At 42.3% G+C, this 18,642-nt stretch overlaps 1 protein-coding gene across 1 annotated transcript in view; it reads left to right on the forward strand.

Moving 5' to 3' along the window:
- RpL23A (ribosomal protein L23A) overlaps positions 1-18,642 on the forward strand; it is a 56,134-nt gene that overhangs the window by 23,188 nt on the left and 14,304 nt on the right. The window contains exon 2 of the mRNA XM_080267641.1: positions 17,729-18,456. Coding sequence (XP_080123767.1) covers positions 17,729-18,456 — 728 coding nt within the window. The remainder of the gene's footprint in view (positions 1-17,728; positions 18,457-18,642) is intronic.

Here is an 18,642-nt window from a genome sequence, read left to right on the forward strand (position 1 = left end):
TAACATTCTTATAATGCACACTTAAATAAGGTAGGATTATGTTTGGTTAAATGGTACTTATTTACCAAATGGACGCGGTGATTCCATCTGCATTATAACAAGCTCACGGTCTCAGTGTAAGTAATCTTGGTACATAAGCAACAGTTAAACCGTTCCACTATGAGTACAAGAAGTCATAGGAAAAGGCAAAATATACGTTAGCTTACCATTTAGCTTAACAAGGCCACCCCAAAGCTAGTCTCGATGAGGTGGTCGGTTCAGGATCGGGGCAGTAAGCCTGTGCTGGCTCATATACAGCCCCCCCTACTTGCCTAAATAGTGAGTCAGTTTTGGCCTTAAAACTGTTCACTGTATTGGCCATTACTGCTTCGCTTGTCAGATTATTCCACTCGTCCACCACTGTACTTGAAAAGCAAAATTTCCTCACATTAAGTTGTGGTCTTTGTTTGAAAATCTTGATTGGGTTCCTTCTTGTTATTCCACGGTCCATAATGAAGAAGTCTTCTTTCTTTAATCCTTCTAAACCTTTTATTATCTTAAAAACTTCAATTAGGTCACTTCGTAGTCTCCTCATCTCCAGTGATATCAGTCCAGTCTTCTTCAGTCTAGTCTCATAGGGATCCTCCTTTATGCAGTCTGTCATTCTTGTCATTCTTCTTTGCACCTTTTCTCTATTATCTACTTCATTCTGGTTGTAAGGTCTCCAAGCCTGCTTACAGTACTCTAAATGCGGCCTTACCAGAGACTTATATAAGCGTATGATATTGGTTATATTCCTGTCGTCTGTTGTTCTCTTGATATTTCCCATAATTTGGTTAGCCTTGGCCACTATCTTGGCTACCTGGGTACTCTGACTCAGTGGTCTATGAATTGTCACTCCTAGGTTTTGCTCATAATCTTCACTTGCAATTTCCTGTCCTCTTAATATATGATTTGTATTCCCATATAACCAAATTTTGGCACCTGGTGATTTAGTGGGTAATTATTGAACTCCAATCGGATTGGGCCGGTAAAGGTTTATATCCAAGGGATGGTTGGGGTTGATTGCTCATATAATGCCACTCAGGGATGAGTGAGGCTGGTCACTCTCATCTTAAATGTCAGGACCAATTAAATTTTGGTGTCATCAGCAAATTGAAGCACCTGATTAGTAATATCCATGTCAGTGTCATTGATGTACAGTATATAACAATTAAAAGTGTACCTAATACCAATCCTTGTGGAACACCACTTTTCACTTCGCTCCATTCCGATTTCTGTCCTCTAATTACCACTCGTTGCTTCCTTAAGTTTAGCCAAGATCTAATCCATCTACTATCTTTCACTCCCATTCCATGAGCCTTAATTTTTTAAAGAAGTCTTTGTTGCAGAACTTTATCAAATGCTTTTGCATCCACATCCACTGGAAAACCAGCATCAACATATGATGCAACTTGTTCTTAAAATGTAAGCAGATTTGTTAAACATGACTTTCCTGGCAAGAATCCATGCTGGGACTTCTTTATTAGCTAATTCACTTGGAGATGTTTCAATGTTGCATCTGTAATTATTGATTCCATTAATTTACTGACTTATGTTAAGCTCACTGGTCTGTAATTAGATACCATCTTCCTTGATCCTTTTTTAAAAATTGGTGTTACATTTGCTTCTCTCCAGTCCTCAGGCAGGAGAGAAGCAATATAACACTATTTTGGGGTAATTTAGGAAGTGGCCAGACAGTGTTTACCGATGATCTACTGGCCACATTGTCAACTTTGGCAGCGTTGTTTACCAGCCATTGCTCCACCTGGACGCATTAGTGTATTCCGTGTCAAAGTACAATGGGAAACTTAATGATTTAATCAAGCCAAACCATATCCCAACCTAACTTCACTTGTGTTTGACAGCTAGCTTTCAAATTTAAAAAAGCACTTTAGAACATCAGTAGAGAGGATAACTCCTAGTCACACTAGATGTTAGCAGAGCTTTTGATGCCATCCCCTGCTATAACCTCACAAACAAAATATTCAACACAAACATGCACAGTATCACAAAAAGATGTCTGGCAAACTACTTAGCAGGCAGATGTGCACATGTAACATTTGTCGGTCAGTCATCAAACATCAGAAACTTCACAAACAGCATCCCTCAAGGATCTGTTTTGACCCCTTCACTCCTTAACCCATATACACATGACGTAACACCTAAATTTACACACCAAAATGCAAACACAGCTGCACACATCTTCCAACCTTACCTCAACACCCTACACGAATGGTTCATCACAGACTCAATATAGCCTCAGCCAAATCTACGTTGACTCTTCTCACAGACTGAACAGTAGAACATAATCACATTCCACACACCACCATAAACAACACCCCCCTACCACACACACACACACACACACACACACACACACACACAGTTTATCTATCTTGCTATCTATCTATACAGAGAGAGAGAGAGAGAGAAAGTATGGTGCTCTTGTCTAAGACCAGGTGCTCAAATTATATATATACAGTATACAAATATCTATATCTACATCTATCTATCTATATACATTATGCAAGGAAGAAGGAACCATAGGCCATGAGCCCGCAATAACAGTTCCCTCCAAGACTAAAACAAAATACAATAGAGAGCCAAATTCAAGATCCATTCATTTCGAGATGCCTGGACACACTGCGTTTGAAAGACTGGAGATCATAGGCAGCAGGAAATACAGACAGAGGGAGACAGTTCCAGAGTTGACCTGTTGCATAAATGAAGGACTGGGAGTAATGGTTAACTCTTGCTTTAGAGAGTTGGACAGAAAAAGGATGAGAGTTTGCTGCTAGATGGGTGCTATGCGCCCATCATAAAGGTGGAGGAATGCATGCAGACAGTTCAGAGGAGCAGTGACCATTAATGTAGCAATAGAAAAGAGATAGAGATGCAACATTGCGGTGAAGAGACAGAGGTTGAAGGGAGTCAGTAAGAGGAGGAGAGTTGATGAGACGAAAAGCCTTTGACTCCACCCTATTGAGAAGAGCTGTATATGAGTAGCCTCCCCACACATGAGAGTTGTACTCCACACAGGGGCGTGTAAAACCCCTGTATAGAGTCAACAATTGTACAGGGGTAAAGAAAGAACGGAGTCGGCTTAGCACACCTAATCTCTTAGAAGCAGATTTTACAAGAGATGTAATATGATCTTTCCAAGATAAGTCCCAAGTAAATGAAACCCCAAGCATGTTCAAAGATGATGCAGGATTAAGCTGAATATTATTAAACATTAGTGGGTACACCTGTGGAAGATTTTGCCGGGTTGATAGGTGTAAGAACCGAGTCTTAGATGCATTAAAAACAACCAGATTATTTTTACCCCAGTCAGAGATGCGAGCCAAGTTAGGCATTAGGTGTGCCATAGCCTCATTCCTTGTTTGTTGAAGTAACTGGTGAGATGGGCGGGAACCGAATGGAAAGGTGAAGGGTGGAGTCATCAGCGTATGAGTGGATAGGGTTAGATGTACAGCTTAGAATGTCATTGATGAATAAAAGGAATTGAGTTGGTGATACGACAGAGCCCTGAGGAACACCACTGTTGATAGATCTAGGAGAAGAACGGTGGCCGTCTACAACAGCGGCTATAGAACGACCAGAAAGGAAGCTATAGATGAAGGCACAGATAGAACGATAGAAACCGTAGGAGGGCAGTTTGGAAATTAAAGATTTATGCCAGACTCGATCAAAAGCCTTTGAGATGTCAAGTGCAATGGCAAAGCATTCGCCAAAGTCCCAAAAGGAGGATGACCAGGAGTCTGAAAGGTAGGTGAGAAGATCGCCAGTGGAACGTCCCTGACGGAAACCGTACTGACGATCAGAAAGAAGTTTGTGATAGGAAAGATGCCTTAAAATTTTTCTATTAAGAATTGACTCAAAAACTTTTGAAATACAGGATGTTAAAGCAATTGGACAATAGTTGGAGGGTTGGGAATGGTCACCCTTCTTTGGGACTGGCTGAATGAGAGCAAACTTCCAGCAAGAAGGAAAGGTACAAGTTGACAGACAAAGGCGAAAGAGTTTGCCTAGACAGGGTGTAAGCACAGAAGCACAGTTCTTGAGAACAACAGGAGGGACTCCATCAGGCCCATATGCCTTGTTAGTATTGAGGCCAGTGATGGCAGAAAATACATCAGCTGTAGAAATTTTAATGTCAGCTATGAGGAAGTCAGAGGGGGGAAATGATGGAGGAACAGCACCGGAATCGTCTAAGGTGGAATTGGAGGAGAAAGTCTGTGCGAAGAGATGTGCTTTATCAGTAGAAGAAAGCTATAGAACCATCAGAGTAGAAAAGAGGAGGGAAGGATGATGAGGTAAAGTTTTTAGAAAGGTTTTTGGCAAGGTGCCAGAAGGTCTGGGAAAAATTTGAGTTGGAGAGTTGAGGGCATTTAGTACGGATGAAATTATTTTCAGCAGAGCGAAGAACAGACTTAGCACGATTCCTGGCAGAAACGTAAAGATGATGTGATTCAGGGGTGGATTGGCTCCGGTACCTTTTGTAGGCCCTCTCCTTGTTGCAGACAGCATTAGAACAAGCGTGATTAAACCAAGGCTTTCTTGCGTTAGATGAAGGAGATATATATATATATATATATATATACACACACACACACACACACACACACACACACAGTATATATATACAGTAATCCCTCCACTATCCGATGTAATAGAGCCCAAGGCATGTCCGGAAAGTGGTCCTGTCCGGATAGTGGGCCATAGCCTCCTGGACTTTTACTTATGGACCCTAACTCAGAAAAACACCTCTACAACTCCCTCTGGACATGCATAGCATCTATTTAAGACTCAAATCACAACAGTAAGGGACATAAAAGACTGAAATAAATGCAAAAGAACCACAAAATGAGGTTTTAGAGGTGAGTTTATACAATATAATTCTGGGTACTTACAACAAGTCCCAGGCTCCTGGACTGGTACTAAGGGACCCTAACCCAGCCTAATTTTGAAAGCCACCTAAATAACTCCCTACCGGACATGCATAGCACATATTTAAACCTATTTTAGACACTATTCACACCAATAATGGACATAAAGCTTGAAATAAATGAAAAGGAACCAAAGAATGATGAATTAGAAGTGACTGTACCTCATCAAGGTTAATTACAGCACGTTTGTGGCTGCCTTTAGTAAGGTTTTGGCAGTGGTGAAAATGCTCTTGAAGCACATATGGTAATCCAGTGTTGTGCTGCACATACAGTAATTCTTTGCACTGTGAGTTATAACTGTTTAACACTGCACATTGTTAATTGCACCAGGCCACTTCCAACTGCCATTTGCACTCCACAGTTAATCCTTTGCACTCTATATTCTAATTTCTTAACACTGCACAACATTGTAAATTCCCATGTGGTCTAGTGGCGAGGTATTGCAGTTTATTCACTGTTTATTCACAAAAAAATTAGCACGTGTGGCTCCCTTTACAACTTGCTACCACTCGCGATCGAAGTTAGGGAATAACTTTCGATGTTGGTGTGTGAGGGGGAAACAGAGTTGCCAGATTGCAACGGCCACATTACCAAACTCCTCAGTTTTCATTACCAAATTTAACTTTTCATTTCCAAATTCGTAATGCTAGCATTTATTCTTCACTAATTATATATACAAGTGGAAATACATGTAATCACTCTTTGTATAATTAACAGCATGTTGGTTATTTTCACGCTATGTATGTTGGCAGATTAATCAGAGAGAGCAAACAATCCACCATCTCCGTCCTGTGTATCCTCATACTTGTGAAAAATCCGTTTGGTAATGCATTACTCTGATTCATTACCAAATGAATTTTTCATGACCAAATTGGCCCACATTTGGTAATGAAAAATACCAAATGGCAACCCTGACAGGGGAGGGGGGAGGAAGGAGGAGGTGAGGGTCAGTGGTGTAACAGCTGTTCAGCACTGCGCGGCAATTTCAAATTACGTGTGGGGAAAAATTCGGATTTTGGGGGGATTTTTTTCTTTTTTTGGCCATTTTTGAGTTCCGAAGGTCCAGGCCCACAATGTCCGGTAAGTGGGGATGTCCAGAAAGTGGGCGTCTGGATAGTACGGGGATTACTGTATGTGGAAAATCTGCACGGAAACTGTTCATGGAGTTGGAATAATAGAGCCGGAGTATAGTCTGATTGTTGTGTGGTATATTGAATTAAGTGATCAACATGTGTGAAGCTTAGTGAACTACAGCAAGCCTATTAATATAGACTGAGAGGAGACATTGTTCGAACGTATGAGGCAATCTTAAATTCATTCATTCATTCATTGCCAGATGCCATGTATCCCAGACGGGGTGGCCAAGGGCTTAGAGTTAATTGTTTTTACAGGGAGGGGCACTAATCCTCCACCAACCCCACTTGACACGTAGGGATGCCAACAGCATCTGGTGTTCCCAGGTGGTCACCCATCCAAGTACTAACCAGAATCTTAAATGCTCGATTAATCCCCTAATAAGGGAGATCTTGCCTAAATTGAATTAAATTGCCTCTCAGAATAATGAATTTATTATCATATGACATAGTTGTAAATAGGAAAGGGTTAAAAGGAGGATTAACATGCGCAAGTCAGTATTTCTTTCGTGACAGAATTAGTTTTTTTTTTTTTTTTTTTTTTTTTTTTTTTTTAGTAGTAGTAGTTTCCTTCTTTTCCAACAAAATTTCCTTGTCAGTTTTTATTATTATTATTATTATTTTCCAGTACACTGTTTCCTTCCTTTCCAACAAAATTTCCTTGTCAGTTCCTAAACTGTGCATGTCCCACCTCAGTTTTTCCTGTAAATATCAACTAAAATTAAGTTTTCCTGGCAGAGGGACTTTTTTTTTTTTTTTTTTTTTTCCCCCATGGTCACAAGTGAGCTGCCAAGCATGGGTCATCTAGCATGGTCATGCAACAGTTAGGAAATGTAAACGAATATAAGTCCCACACATCCCCTTGCCGTTGATTATATTTCCGGTGGTCCAAGCTCAGGCTCTAATTTGCGCAAGCAGTGACATCTGGTGAAGCTTATTGTAATTTTTGGATGCAGTAGGCTGAGATTGATTGATTCACTGAGAATGTAGATGTAATATGAAGATTATTCGTTTAATTTTAGAGTATGTTGATCGTTCACTTGAGACTATTGTGCCAGTGTCTTACTTGTAGCCTTATGTTAAATGATGAAGTGAAACATCATGTCACCTGATCCACGTTTCAATATACTGTATTTATATTTTTTCCATCAATACCAACTATTAGATCCTATATTTTACATTTATCATAGAAATAAACCACCATCACCTTTATAACTCATATAACTTGAAAACTAACATACTTGCTAAATAAACTGGTATGTAAATAAATGATAGGGAATCGTCCTGAGGGTGAATTATCTTGTTATTGTCGTGACGGTGAATTGACAGCGAGTTGTCCTGAAACCCAACACAGCACCCCATATTATTGAGTACATTATAGAAGACTGCATTGCACACAATCGCCTGCATCAACAACACATCATCACTCCTTGAGAGCTCTGTGGGAAAGCCCAGTCTCAGCTGTGGCACTTGGGGCCGTTTGGCCAGACTGCCTAAGGAACAACAACTATTACTACTGCAATAGGCTGGTTGGCCCATGCAAGGCAGCTCCTAGAAGAGTAACTGAACTACTAGAATGAGATAAGGATAGCGAAGAAGATCGCCAGCCGAAACTGGCAGGAAAAAAGTAAGAAAACACCACGTAATATAGAAAAACTGGTGTGGACATTTTATAGGAAAGTGTGAAAGGAGAAAAAAATCATATTGTAACCTTAAGAAAAAAAAAAAAGAATTAGTACTGGTCATAAGATTTTTTTTTTTTTTCCCCTATATCCACCCCTTTTTTTGTCACATGGTTATCAAACCTGTCCTTGAAACTCAGTAGAAGGGGCAGCAACTGCATTACTAGGTAGCTTATTCCATTTGTTTACTACTCTATTGCCAAACCAGTTTCTACCTAATTCCATACTAAAATAAAATTTTTCTAGTTTGAAACCATTAGTTCTATCCTGTATGCTTACTTTAAGTACCTTGCTAATATCTTGTCCGAGGCTTCTTGGAAGGAATTTGAGTGTAAAGTGGAGGGACTGTAAGAAAATGTTCTGGAGAGAAGTGAAAAGAGTAAGACAGGGTGGAAGTGAAGTTAGGAGGGGAGTGAAAGATAAAAATGGTAGATTACTAGTGGAGAAGGGAGAAAAAGTGTACAGATGCAGAGAACACTTTAAGGAATTGTTGAACGTAGAGGATGGAAGTAATGCGAGTATAAGTGGCTGGGGAATGGCTGGGAGAAGGAGGGAGGTGAGAAGACAGGAAGAAATCAGTAGGATAGAAGTTGTGGAAGCAATGAAGAAAGTTAAATCGGGGAAAGCCCGGGAATTGATGGAGTGTGTGGTGAAATGCTGAAGCATTGGGGAGAGATAGTAGTAGAATGGATGTGGAAGATGTGCAGATTGGCCTGGGAGAATGGTAGAGTCCCGGAGGATTGGAAGTCAGGTATAATTATTCCCTTGTACAAAGGAAAAGGGGAAAAAGAAGTGTGTGGTAATCATAGTGGCATTTGTCTTCTTAGTATAATAGGAAAAGTGTATGGTAGGATACTTATTGACAGAGTTAGAGAAAGAACAGAGAAATTAGTTGGAGAAGAACTGGGAGGCTTTAGGAAGGGAAGAGGTTGTGTAGATCAGATATTCATTCTTAGATCTTTAGTGGAAAAGTTTCTAGAGAAGGGAAAGAAGTTGTATGCGGCTTTCATGGATTTGGAGAAAGCATATGACAGTGTGGATTGTGGAAAGTGTTAAGAATATATGGAGTAGATGGGAAGTTGTTGAATGCTGTGAAGAGTATGTACGATGGTGCGAAGGCTGCAGTGCGTGTGGATGGTGAACTAAGTGAATTTTTCTCTTTGAAAGTTGGGTTGAAACAGGGATGTGTCATGTCTCCATGGTTGTTCAATCTGTACATGGATGGGGTAATAAAAGAGGTACAAGGTAGGGTAGTGGATGTTGGAGTGGCCCTGGTGAGAGAGGATAGTGTTTGGAAACTCCCTGTACTGTTGTTTGCAGATGATACTGTGTTGTTGAGTGAAGACGAAGGGGAGCTGCAAGGCTTGGTGGATGAGTTTGAGAGAGTGTGTAAGAAACGGAACCTAAAGGTGAATGTAGGGAAGAGTAAAGTGATGGTCTTTGAGAGAGGTGAAGTTAGTGAATGTACAGCGAGGTTAGATGGTGAGGAATTGGAAAATGTGAGTATGTTTAAGTATTTGGGTAGTGTGATGAGTAGGGATGGAGGTTTGGTGGGTGAAGTGCTTGAAAGGGTACAGCAGGGAAGAAAGGTTGCTGGTTCCTTGAAAGCAGTGATAAGAAACAGGGAAGTGAGCATGAAAGTGATAAAGTTACTACATGACAGTATTGTGATACCAACTCTAACGTATGGAAGTGAAGCTTGGACATTGTTGGAAGGACACAAGTCAAGAGTGAGAGCAGTGGAAATGAGTTATTTAAGAGGAGCCTGTGGAGTCACGTGGAGAAACAGGCTGACGAATGAGGATATAAAGGAGCGTTGTGGTGTGGATGTGATAGGAAGCATTATGAGGAACACACTGAGGTGGTTTGGCCATGTGGAGAGGATGAAGGGTGAAAGACTGACGAAGAGAGTGTATGTGAGTGAGGTGGAGGGCGGAAGAGGGAGGGGGAGGCCGAGGATGAGATGGAGGGATGGGGTGGAGAGGTATATGAGAGAGGGGGGTGTGAGTTGGGAGCAGGGCAGTGAAATGGTGGGGGACAGGGCGACTTGGAGGCGATTTGTTTGTGGCCACCCCAAACGGGATTGAGGCGTCTGGCAATAGATAGATAGGTAGACTAATATCTCCCTTATTTAGTCCTTTCATCTACTCAGTTAAGTCTCCCATACTCTGTCTTTCTAGTGAGTGCAGATTTAGTCTTTCTTCTCTGTACATTTTCTACTGAATTTATATCCATTTTATGATAAGGACACCGAAATTGCACGGAGAGTGAGTTCATAGAATGTAGGAAGTTTAAGGGGTGGAATGGGGGAAGTGGTTGAGGCATCCAGTTGGAGGTGGGTGGATGTGAGATGTTCACAGGAAATCTGGTACAGGGGTGGACCATCCAGAAAGATTGCTGGGAAGGATTGCTATTACTAGCTGTTTGGGCCAGGGGGGGGGGGATGGATATGGGGGTGTAGGTGTGTATGTTGTGGAGAAATTGGTGGAATATGTGCCTCTTCATCGCTAGCTTCCTTTCTGGTCGTTCTATAGCCGCTGTTATAGACGGCCATCGTTCTTCTCCTAGATCTATCAACAGTGGTGTTCCTCAGGGCTCTGTCCTATCACCAGCTCTCTTCCTTTTATTCATCAATGATCTTCTAAGCTGTACATCTAACCCTATGCACTCATACGCTGATGACTCCACCCTTCACCTTTCCATTCGGTTCCTGCAACGCCCATCTCAACAGTTACTTCAACAAACAAGGGATGAGGCTATGGCACACCTGATGTCTGACTTGGCTCGTATCTCTGACTGGGGTAAAAATAATATGGTTGTCTTTAATGCATCTAAGACTCAGTTCTTACACCTTTCAACCCGACAAAATCTTCCACAGGTATACCCACTAATGTTTAATAATATTCAGCTTAATCCTACATCATCCTTGAACATGCTTGGGGTTTCATTTACTCGGGACTTATCTTGGAAAGATCATATTACATCTCTTGTAAAATCTGCTTCCAAGAGATTGGGTGTGCTAAGCCGACTCCGCTCTTTCTTTACCCCTGCGCAATTGTTGACTCTATACAGGGGTTTTATCCGCCCCTGTGTGGAGTACAACTCTCATGTGTGGGGAGGCTCCCCTCATACAGCTCTTCTCAATAGGGTGGAGTCAAAGGCTTTTTGTCTCATTAACTCTCCTCCTCTTACTGACTCCCTTCAACCTCTGTCTCTTCGCCGCACTGTTGCATCTTTATCTCTTTTCTATCGCTGCTTTAATGGTCACTGCTCCTCTGAACTGTCTGCTTGCATTCCTCCACCTCTACGACGGGCGCGTAGCACCCGTCTGGCAGCAGACTTTCATCCTTTTTCTGTCTAACTCTCTAATGCAAGAATTAACTGTTACTCCCAGTCTTTCATTTATGCAACAGGTCAACTCTGGAGCTGTCTCCCTCTGTCTGTATTTCCTGCTGCCTATGATCTCCAGTCTTTCAAACGCAGTGTGTCCAGGCATCTCAAAATGATCGGATCTTGAATTTGGCTCTATATTGTATTTTGTTTTTCTCTTGGAGGGAACTGTTACTGCGGGCTCATGGCCTTTGGTTCCTTCTTCCTCGCATTTATTAAAAAAAAAAAAAAAAAAAAAAAAAAAAAAAAAATAGGATATTAGTTGTGAAGTTTTGTTTGGTGGAATGATGTTTGCAATATATTGGCATATGCTCCACAGGCAGGCAGGCTTAGATGAGGTAGAGAAGGATGGATTTTGGGATGACTTAATATGTGCAGTAGGAGATATGGATGATGATGAGATAGTGGTTTTGGGAGGGGACTTAAATGATCATATAGGTTAAGCAGCTCAAGGATATGAAGGAGTACATGGGGGATGTGCATGTGATACAAGAAATGATTGACGTGAAAGGATACTCAAGTTTGGAGAGGCAATGAATGTGATTATGTGCAACACACATTTTAGAAAAAGAGAGAATAGGTTGATTACCTAGTAGTCTGGGAGAAATAGCAGTCAGAAAGATTATTTCCTGGTCACGAGGGCTGATAGGAGGTTAGTGAGGGATTAAAGTTATAGGAAGCGAAGAGTGTGTGCAGCAACTCAATTTATTGATATGTGACACAGTACTTCATTAAATCAGGCTTTACTGATCAACCAGAAGACCCGCCGACATGTCGTAAAAATCTATCTATCTATCTTTCTATAGCCCGACGCCCCAATCCCGCAAAGGGTGGCCGCAGACCAAACGCCTCCAAGTCACTCTGTCACCCACCATTTGACTCCCCTCCCCCCAACTCACCCCCCCCCTCCCTCATATACCTCTCAACTCCATCCCTCCACCTCATCCTCGGTCTACCCCTCCCTCTCCTTCCCTCCACCTCACCTACATACACCCTCTTAGTCAGTCTTTCATTCTCCATTCTCCACATGTCCAAACCACCTCAGTGTATTTCTCCTAATCTTTTCAACCACATCCACATCTACCCCACAACGTTCCTTCACTTCTTCATTCGTCAACCTGTCCCTCCACGTTACTCCACATGCTCCTCTCAGGTAACTCATTTCCACTGCTCTCACTCTTGACTTGTTCCCCTCTTGCAATGTCCACGCCTCGCTTCCATACGTCGGGGTAGGGATCACAATACCATCATGCAGTGACTCCTTAACTTCCATACTCACCTCCCTATTTCTCATCACTGCTTTCAGTGTACCAACAACCTTTCTTCCCTGCTGTACCCTTTCACGTACTTCATCCCCCAAAGTTCCATCCTTACTCATCACACTACCCAAGTACTTGAATGCACTCACATTCTCCATATCCTCACCATCCAACCTCACTGCACACTCTGTGACTTCATTCCTCTCAAACACCATAACTTTACTTTTGTTTACATTAACTTTCAGCTTCCTCCTCCTACACACTGTCCCAAATTCATTCACCAAACCTTGCAAATACCCCAGCTAATACCAATACACCAGTCCTGTATGAGACAGCCCTAGCATGTATTCAATATGGACGGCGGGTGTTAGCGCCAAAGTGGTGACATGTAGAGGTGTATGGTGTGTAGGAGGACTGCTGGGCCTTGATAGCAGGCTGTGAAGCCTATACCCAGAGTCAGACACCCATTAAAAAAAAAAAAAAAAAAAAAAAAAAACTGATGAAAAAGAGGACTTAGGGACCTAGGAGGAAAATATGGAAGCTGGAAAACCAAGCAGTAAGGGTTGCTTTCTATAGTGAGATAAGGAGAGTGGTGGCTGAACAGGAAGCCGTTGACAGAGACGTTAATGAACAGTGCAGAGCTGTCAAGAACAACCTCTTTACATTAATGAACAGTACAGAGCTGTCAAGAACAACCTCTTTACATTAATGAACAGTACAGAGCTGTCAAGAACAGTCTCTTTAGAGTTACTGATGCAATATGCAGTTGGGCAGGAGGCCCACAAAGACATAAAGTAACTTGGTGGTGGGATGAGGGTGTAGAAGCTTCAGTTAAGGAGAAAAGAAGTCTTTTCCGGGAATGGAAGAAGAGTGGTAACAAAGAGGAATATTTGGCTGCCAAGCTAGGGCTAGAAGAGAGGTATGTAGGGTGAAGTCTTAGTCACACAGGCATTTACTTGATAACCTGAATTATGTGGAAAGGCAGAATATGATATTTAAGGTGGCAAATCAGGTGAAGAGGTGAGCAGTGTGTAAAGAATGATGAAGGAAGGGTAGTGGGGATGTTAAAGACGCATGGAGAAGCTATTACATCCAGTAGTTGAATGTGTAGTTTGACTGGGACAGGGAAGGTTTGAAGCCAGCAGATACAGTGTTTGGCCCTTGGCCTTTGATTGACACTACTACTGTGATAGAGGCAATAGGCAGGATGGAGGTGGGGAAGGCAGCATGTGTGTCTGGGTTGACTGCTGAAATGTTGAAGGCCTCCGGAGATACAGGAGTGAGGTTAGTCACTGACCTGATAAATATGATTACTGTATAGCCTATATGAGTGTCCCAGATGATTGGCTGAAGAATGTAATTGTAAATGTGTACAAGGGGAAGGGTGTTATCCTGAAAATATCAGGTAATGAAGGCTAGAAGGTATGATTAGAGAAAGAGTGAATATTGATGAGATGCAGTATGGGTTTATGCCAGGCAGGGGGACCACTGAAAAGGGAACTGTACTTTGTTTTTTGTTGATTTGGAGAAGGCCTTTGACAGAGTACCTAGAGAGGTGGTGAAGTGGGCAATGAGAAAGCTTGGGATCAAGGAGTGGCTGGTTAGGGTGGTTGTGGCCATATATGTGCACCAGGTATGAGTGAATGGAGATTTGAGTGATGAGTTTCCTGTGAATGTTGGTGTGCATCATGGGTCAGTTGTGAGTCCCTTGTTTATCAAAGTACTTGAAGTCCTCTTACATGGCTTCAGAAATGGACTCCAGTGGGAGGTGTTGTATGCTGATGATTTGGTGTTGATTGAAGAGAATGAAAGGGAGGTGGAGGAAAGATTTAGGAAGTGGAGAGATGGTATGGGGCACAAGGGCTTAAGGGTAAATGCAGATTCAGTAAAGAAGTGATGATATCTAGGGTTGGTGGCAGTATTGTCAAAGAAGAGGGAGAGTGGCCATGTGCAATTTGCCACTAGAGCATGGGAAGTACAGTAATTCCATTTTGTGCAGTGTTTGTGATAAGTGGGTGCATAAGAGATGTAATGGTATTAGGTGGCTGTACTGTCAAAGAAGAGGGAGAGTGGCCATGTGCAATTTGCCACAAGGGCGTGGGAAGTAATTCCATCTTGTGCAGTGTTTGTGATAAGTGGGTGCATAAGAGATGTAGTGGTATTAGAGGTAGACTGCAAGATAATGCTGATTTTATGGCAGTGTGTCAGAGAGAGCAGGTGGGGATTATCAGGCATAAAAAAAATTGAACTTACTGGTGAGTACCTTGAGTGTGTGGAAGAGTTTTGTTACTTGGGAGACATGTTATGTGCTGGAGTTAGCTCTGTGGCTAGGGTGAGGAGTGGTTTGAAGTCAGGAAGCTGTTGCCTCTCCTGACATTGAGAGGTCTCTTCCTATGTGCTAAGGGATTTTTGTGTGCAGCATATTAGGAGTATAATGCTGTATGGTAGTGAGACCTGGGCAGTAAAGGAAGAGGATATTCATCATCTCAAATGTACAGAAATGGCAGTGATTATGTGGATGTGCAGTGTGTCCATGAGTACAAGGCCTGCGGGGGCTAGGTTTACGATGGATCAGTTGAGAGGTAGTATGGGACTGGAGTGTATTGGTGTTGTGATGAGGAGAGGTAGATTGAGATGGTTTGTGCATGTGAAGTGGATGGGGGATGATAATTGGGTGCAGAAAGTGAACAGTGTTAATGTTGAGGGTAGGGTAGTGAGAGATAGACCAAAAAAGACCTGGGACAGGGTCATCGAATGTGACATCAGGGTTAAGGGACTAAATAAGGAAGCTGCCCAAGATCAAGCAGCATGGACAACCAGCATGAGGTGACCAAGGCTGACTCAGGCAAGCATGTTGGAGCCATGAAAAATGAAACAAAATGAAGTCAGAATGTGGCATTACTAATGCTAGATATAATTGCAATATTACTTTTGACAACCTATTGCTCACATTTCTCAAAGTAGATCCTAGGACCCTATTTGCTTTATTTCTTGCATTAATACCCTGTTGCCCTGGTTTGAGGTCTTTACTAACATAACTTCTAAATCTCTCTCGCATTCTGATTTACAAATTTCTTTGTTATCTAAGTTGTATTTAGTACAGTATCTCCAATGGTCTTCCCTACTTTAAGTACGGTACTTTACATTTTTCAACATTAGATTCCATTTACTCATTTTTAGCCATTTGGACAGTAATTTGAGGTCCTTTTGTAAGTTAAGACAATCATCAGTTGAGTTAATGATAACCCCAGTTTTTCTATCATTGGTAAATTTGCTAATACTGCTAGTGATTCCTAAGTCTAGATCAGTTATAGACCGGTATATAATAATAATAATAAGGGACCCAGTACTGAATCCTTTGGTACACTGGTAGTTAGGCTACTAATCTCCAGTCCGACTTAGTACCATTTAGTACGGTAATACTCCTTGCTTTCGTCCCCTCAGCCAGGATTCTCTACATTTTAAGATATCGCCATCTATAATGTGTGCTTGGACCTTTTGAACTAACGTTTCATGTGAGACCCTAACATAAGCTTTACTGAAGTCCAGAAAAATAATATCGTAAACTTTATCGCCGTCTACTGTTTCATAGACCTCTGAGAAGAATGACAAGGTTGTGAGGCAGGATCTCCCTTGCCTGAGTCCGTGCTGACCATCATTTATAGAACTAAATTTTTCTGCGTGTAACGGTACCCAATTGGCGCATGGACAGACTCCTTGGCAGACCAACCAATCATGATACTGTACGTTGTGGTAGTGGCCCACCCAACAAGTCAGACTTACTGTTGCCCTGTCAGTCTCTCGCGTCGACGCCACATAGTGAGGACGTATGTGTTCGTTGTCCATTTGTGACCCATGCGCTGGGTGCGCGTATGTGTGTGCTACCTCCTAGTGCTGTGACTTAGCCTGTTGTACTCCCCCATACTGGAGTAATCTCTGTGGGAGCCATTCGCCATAGACCACATTGCATTAAGTCCACTGTACTGCATATTGTACTACTCTACCCACCATTGATGCCAGCACTAGGTGAGTACCAGTATGATTATGATTATATTACATACTGTATTACTGTACTGTATGTCAGTACTGTATCAGTACTCTATTGTATTGTATGCTTAGTTTTAATCCTTGACTCATGGACAGTAATGTAGGAAAAAAATTTAAGGTAGAGGGTCGAGACAGGAAGCTTTGGCTAACGACACGTTATACAGTTCAGCACCAAATGGATAGCCGATTTGGACATCCTTCGCAATATCCAATCTGAATTATGCCAGGTAATTGAGCGATTACGAAGCTTTTGATTTGACTGGTAGTAATCAAGAATAAACTGAAGTGATAATATAGTATTTAAGGATAATCCTAACTAAAAGAACGGTAAATTTTAGATGTCTTATTCATAAGAACAGAAGGTGGTGGGTTAGCAGTGGTTAATTGTGAGAATTTCATATTCGCAGACAAAATATCTGTACATTGATAACATTGCTGGCTCACAAAGTTAGGAGAACTATGAGAGAAAACGGTGGTCTGCTTCACGGTCTAGAGCAGCAGAATCATCATAAACAAAGCTGATCCAGGTGATCCAGTCCCTTCATTTTTTTAGGGGTTATTCAGGTATTAAGCAAAAAAGGTGAGAGTAAACTTGTGGACCGTGAATCAGTCAACATTCATTGCTTGAGTTGTTTATTTGTGTTTCCTTATTATAGTAGTTTGGCAGGCCAGTTAACCACTTTGTACTGGAATAGAGAGGCATTCATGCTTGACACCACCACGGACGCTTGCATCTTTCTTATAAGCCATGGGTATGGTTGAATGTAAATAAAATTATATAAGAATTGGATAAAATACAGGGATGACCACCAAGACATGCAGTGTAAGCAATCCAAGTGATCATGTGCTATACTTAACACAATCTCTGGCTGCCTGGCAGACTAGTCTAATGGGTGCTGGAATTTCAAGTGTCCTCTTGTAATTATGTCTGGATTAAAAGTGGTGCCATACCAGCTGATGCCACAAATTTGCTGTTGCACCTGTACTCTATTTCATTATTACCAAACTTGTCCCTGATAATTGACAAGCCTTGTGGATTGTAGCCATAGTTTAGCAGCTGCCACATTTTGAAGTTTGTTTTGTTTTGATACCATAGGAGGATGAGGATGTGCTGTGGGGTCTCAGGAAAAGGAGCAGCTTGAGCTGTCAGTTTTAATTCACAGGTTAATGTTAGATCAGGCAGTACTCTTGTATATTATAATAGGTCAGTCATGCAGATGATGAATTAATAATTTTGCATTTTGCAGAAGAGAAGAAGCCAACATCTGAAGCCAGTGCAGGCAAAGCTGCAGCTGGAGCTGCTGGTGGCAAGGCTGCAGCTGGAGCTGCTGGTGGCAAGGCTGCAGCTGGGGCCACTGGTGGTAAGCAGTCCACAGGTGCTTCAGGTGGTAAAACATCTGGAGCCTCTGGTGGGAAACAGCCCTCTGGTGGGAAGCAGCCGTCTAGTGGAAAGCAGCCCACTGGTGGGAAGCAGCCCTCTGGTGGGAAGCAGCCTGCAGGTGCCTCAGGTGGTAAGCCAGCAGCCAGCAAGCCTGCAGCTGACAACAAAAAAGGAGGTAAAGCCCCTGCTGGTGGAAAATCAGGTGCTGGAGCAAAGCCTGCCACTGGAGTCAAGAGGCCAGCTGGAGGAGATGCTAAGAAACCCGCAAAGAAACCTGCAAGTGGACCTGCTCCAAAGAAGGGTGATTCAAAAAAACCCGGAGAAAAGGGGCCTGCCACCGGTAAAGGTGGCAAAGCTGGCAAAACAGGAACAAAGAAACCTGCAAAGCCTGCTGCTAAGGGTACTGGCAAGAAGCCAGCACCAAAAAGTGCATCAGGGAAAAGAACCAGCACAAAAGGTGCTGCAGGTGCTCGCTCAAAGGTTGGAGTGAAGAAATTGACTGTTGCTGCATCAAAAGATCGAAAGGCAGCAAAAGGAAAAAAGCGCCCAGTTAAGCGTACAGCAGTGAAAAAGGCTCAGCGGGTTGCTCTTAAGGTAATTTTTAATATTCAGTTAATTCAGCCTGTGAGTCACATGAAGAGAGAGGCTGACAAATGAGAATGTAAAGGAGCATTGTGGTGTGCGTGTGGATGTGATATGAAGCGTTAGGAGAAACACGTTGAGGTGGTTTGGCCGTATGGAGAGGATGGAGAGTGAGAGACTGATGAGGAGAGTGTATGT

This window comes from Coenobita brevimanus, chromosome 24 (genome assembly GCF_032717465.1).
Source record: "Coenobita brevimanus isolate Jiangsu-jjx chromosome 24, ASM3271746v2, whole genome shotgun sequence".
Taxonomy (NCBI): Eukaryota; Metazoa; Arthropoda; class Malacostraca; order Decapoda; family Coenobitidae; genus Coenobita; species Coenobita brevimanus.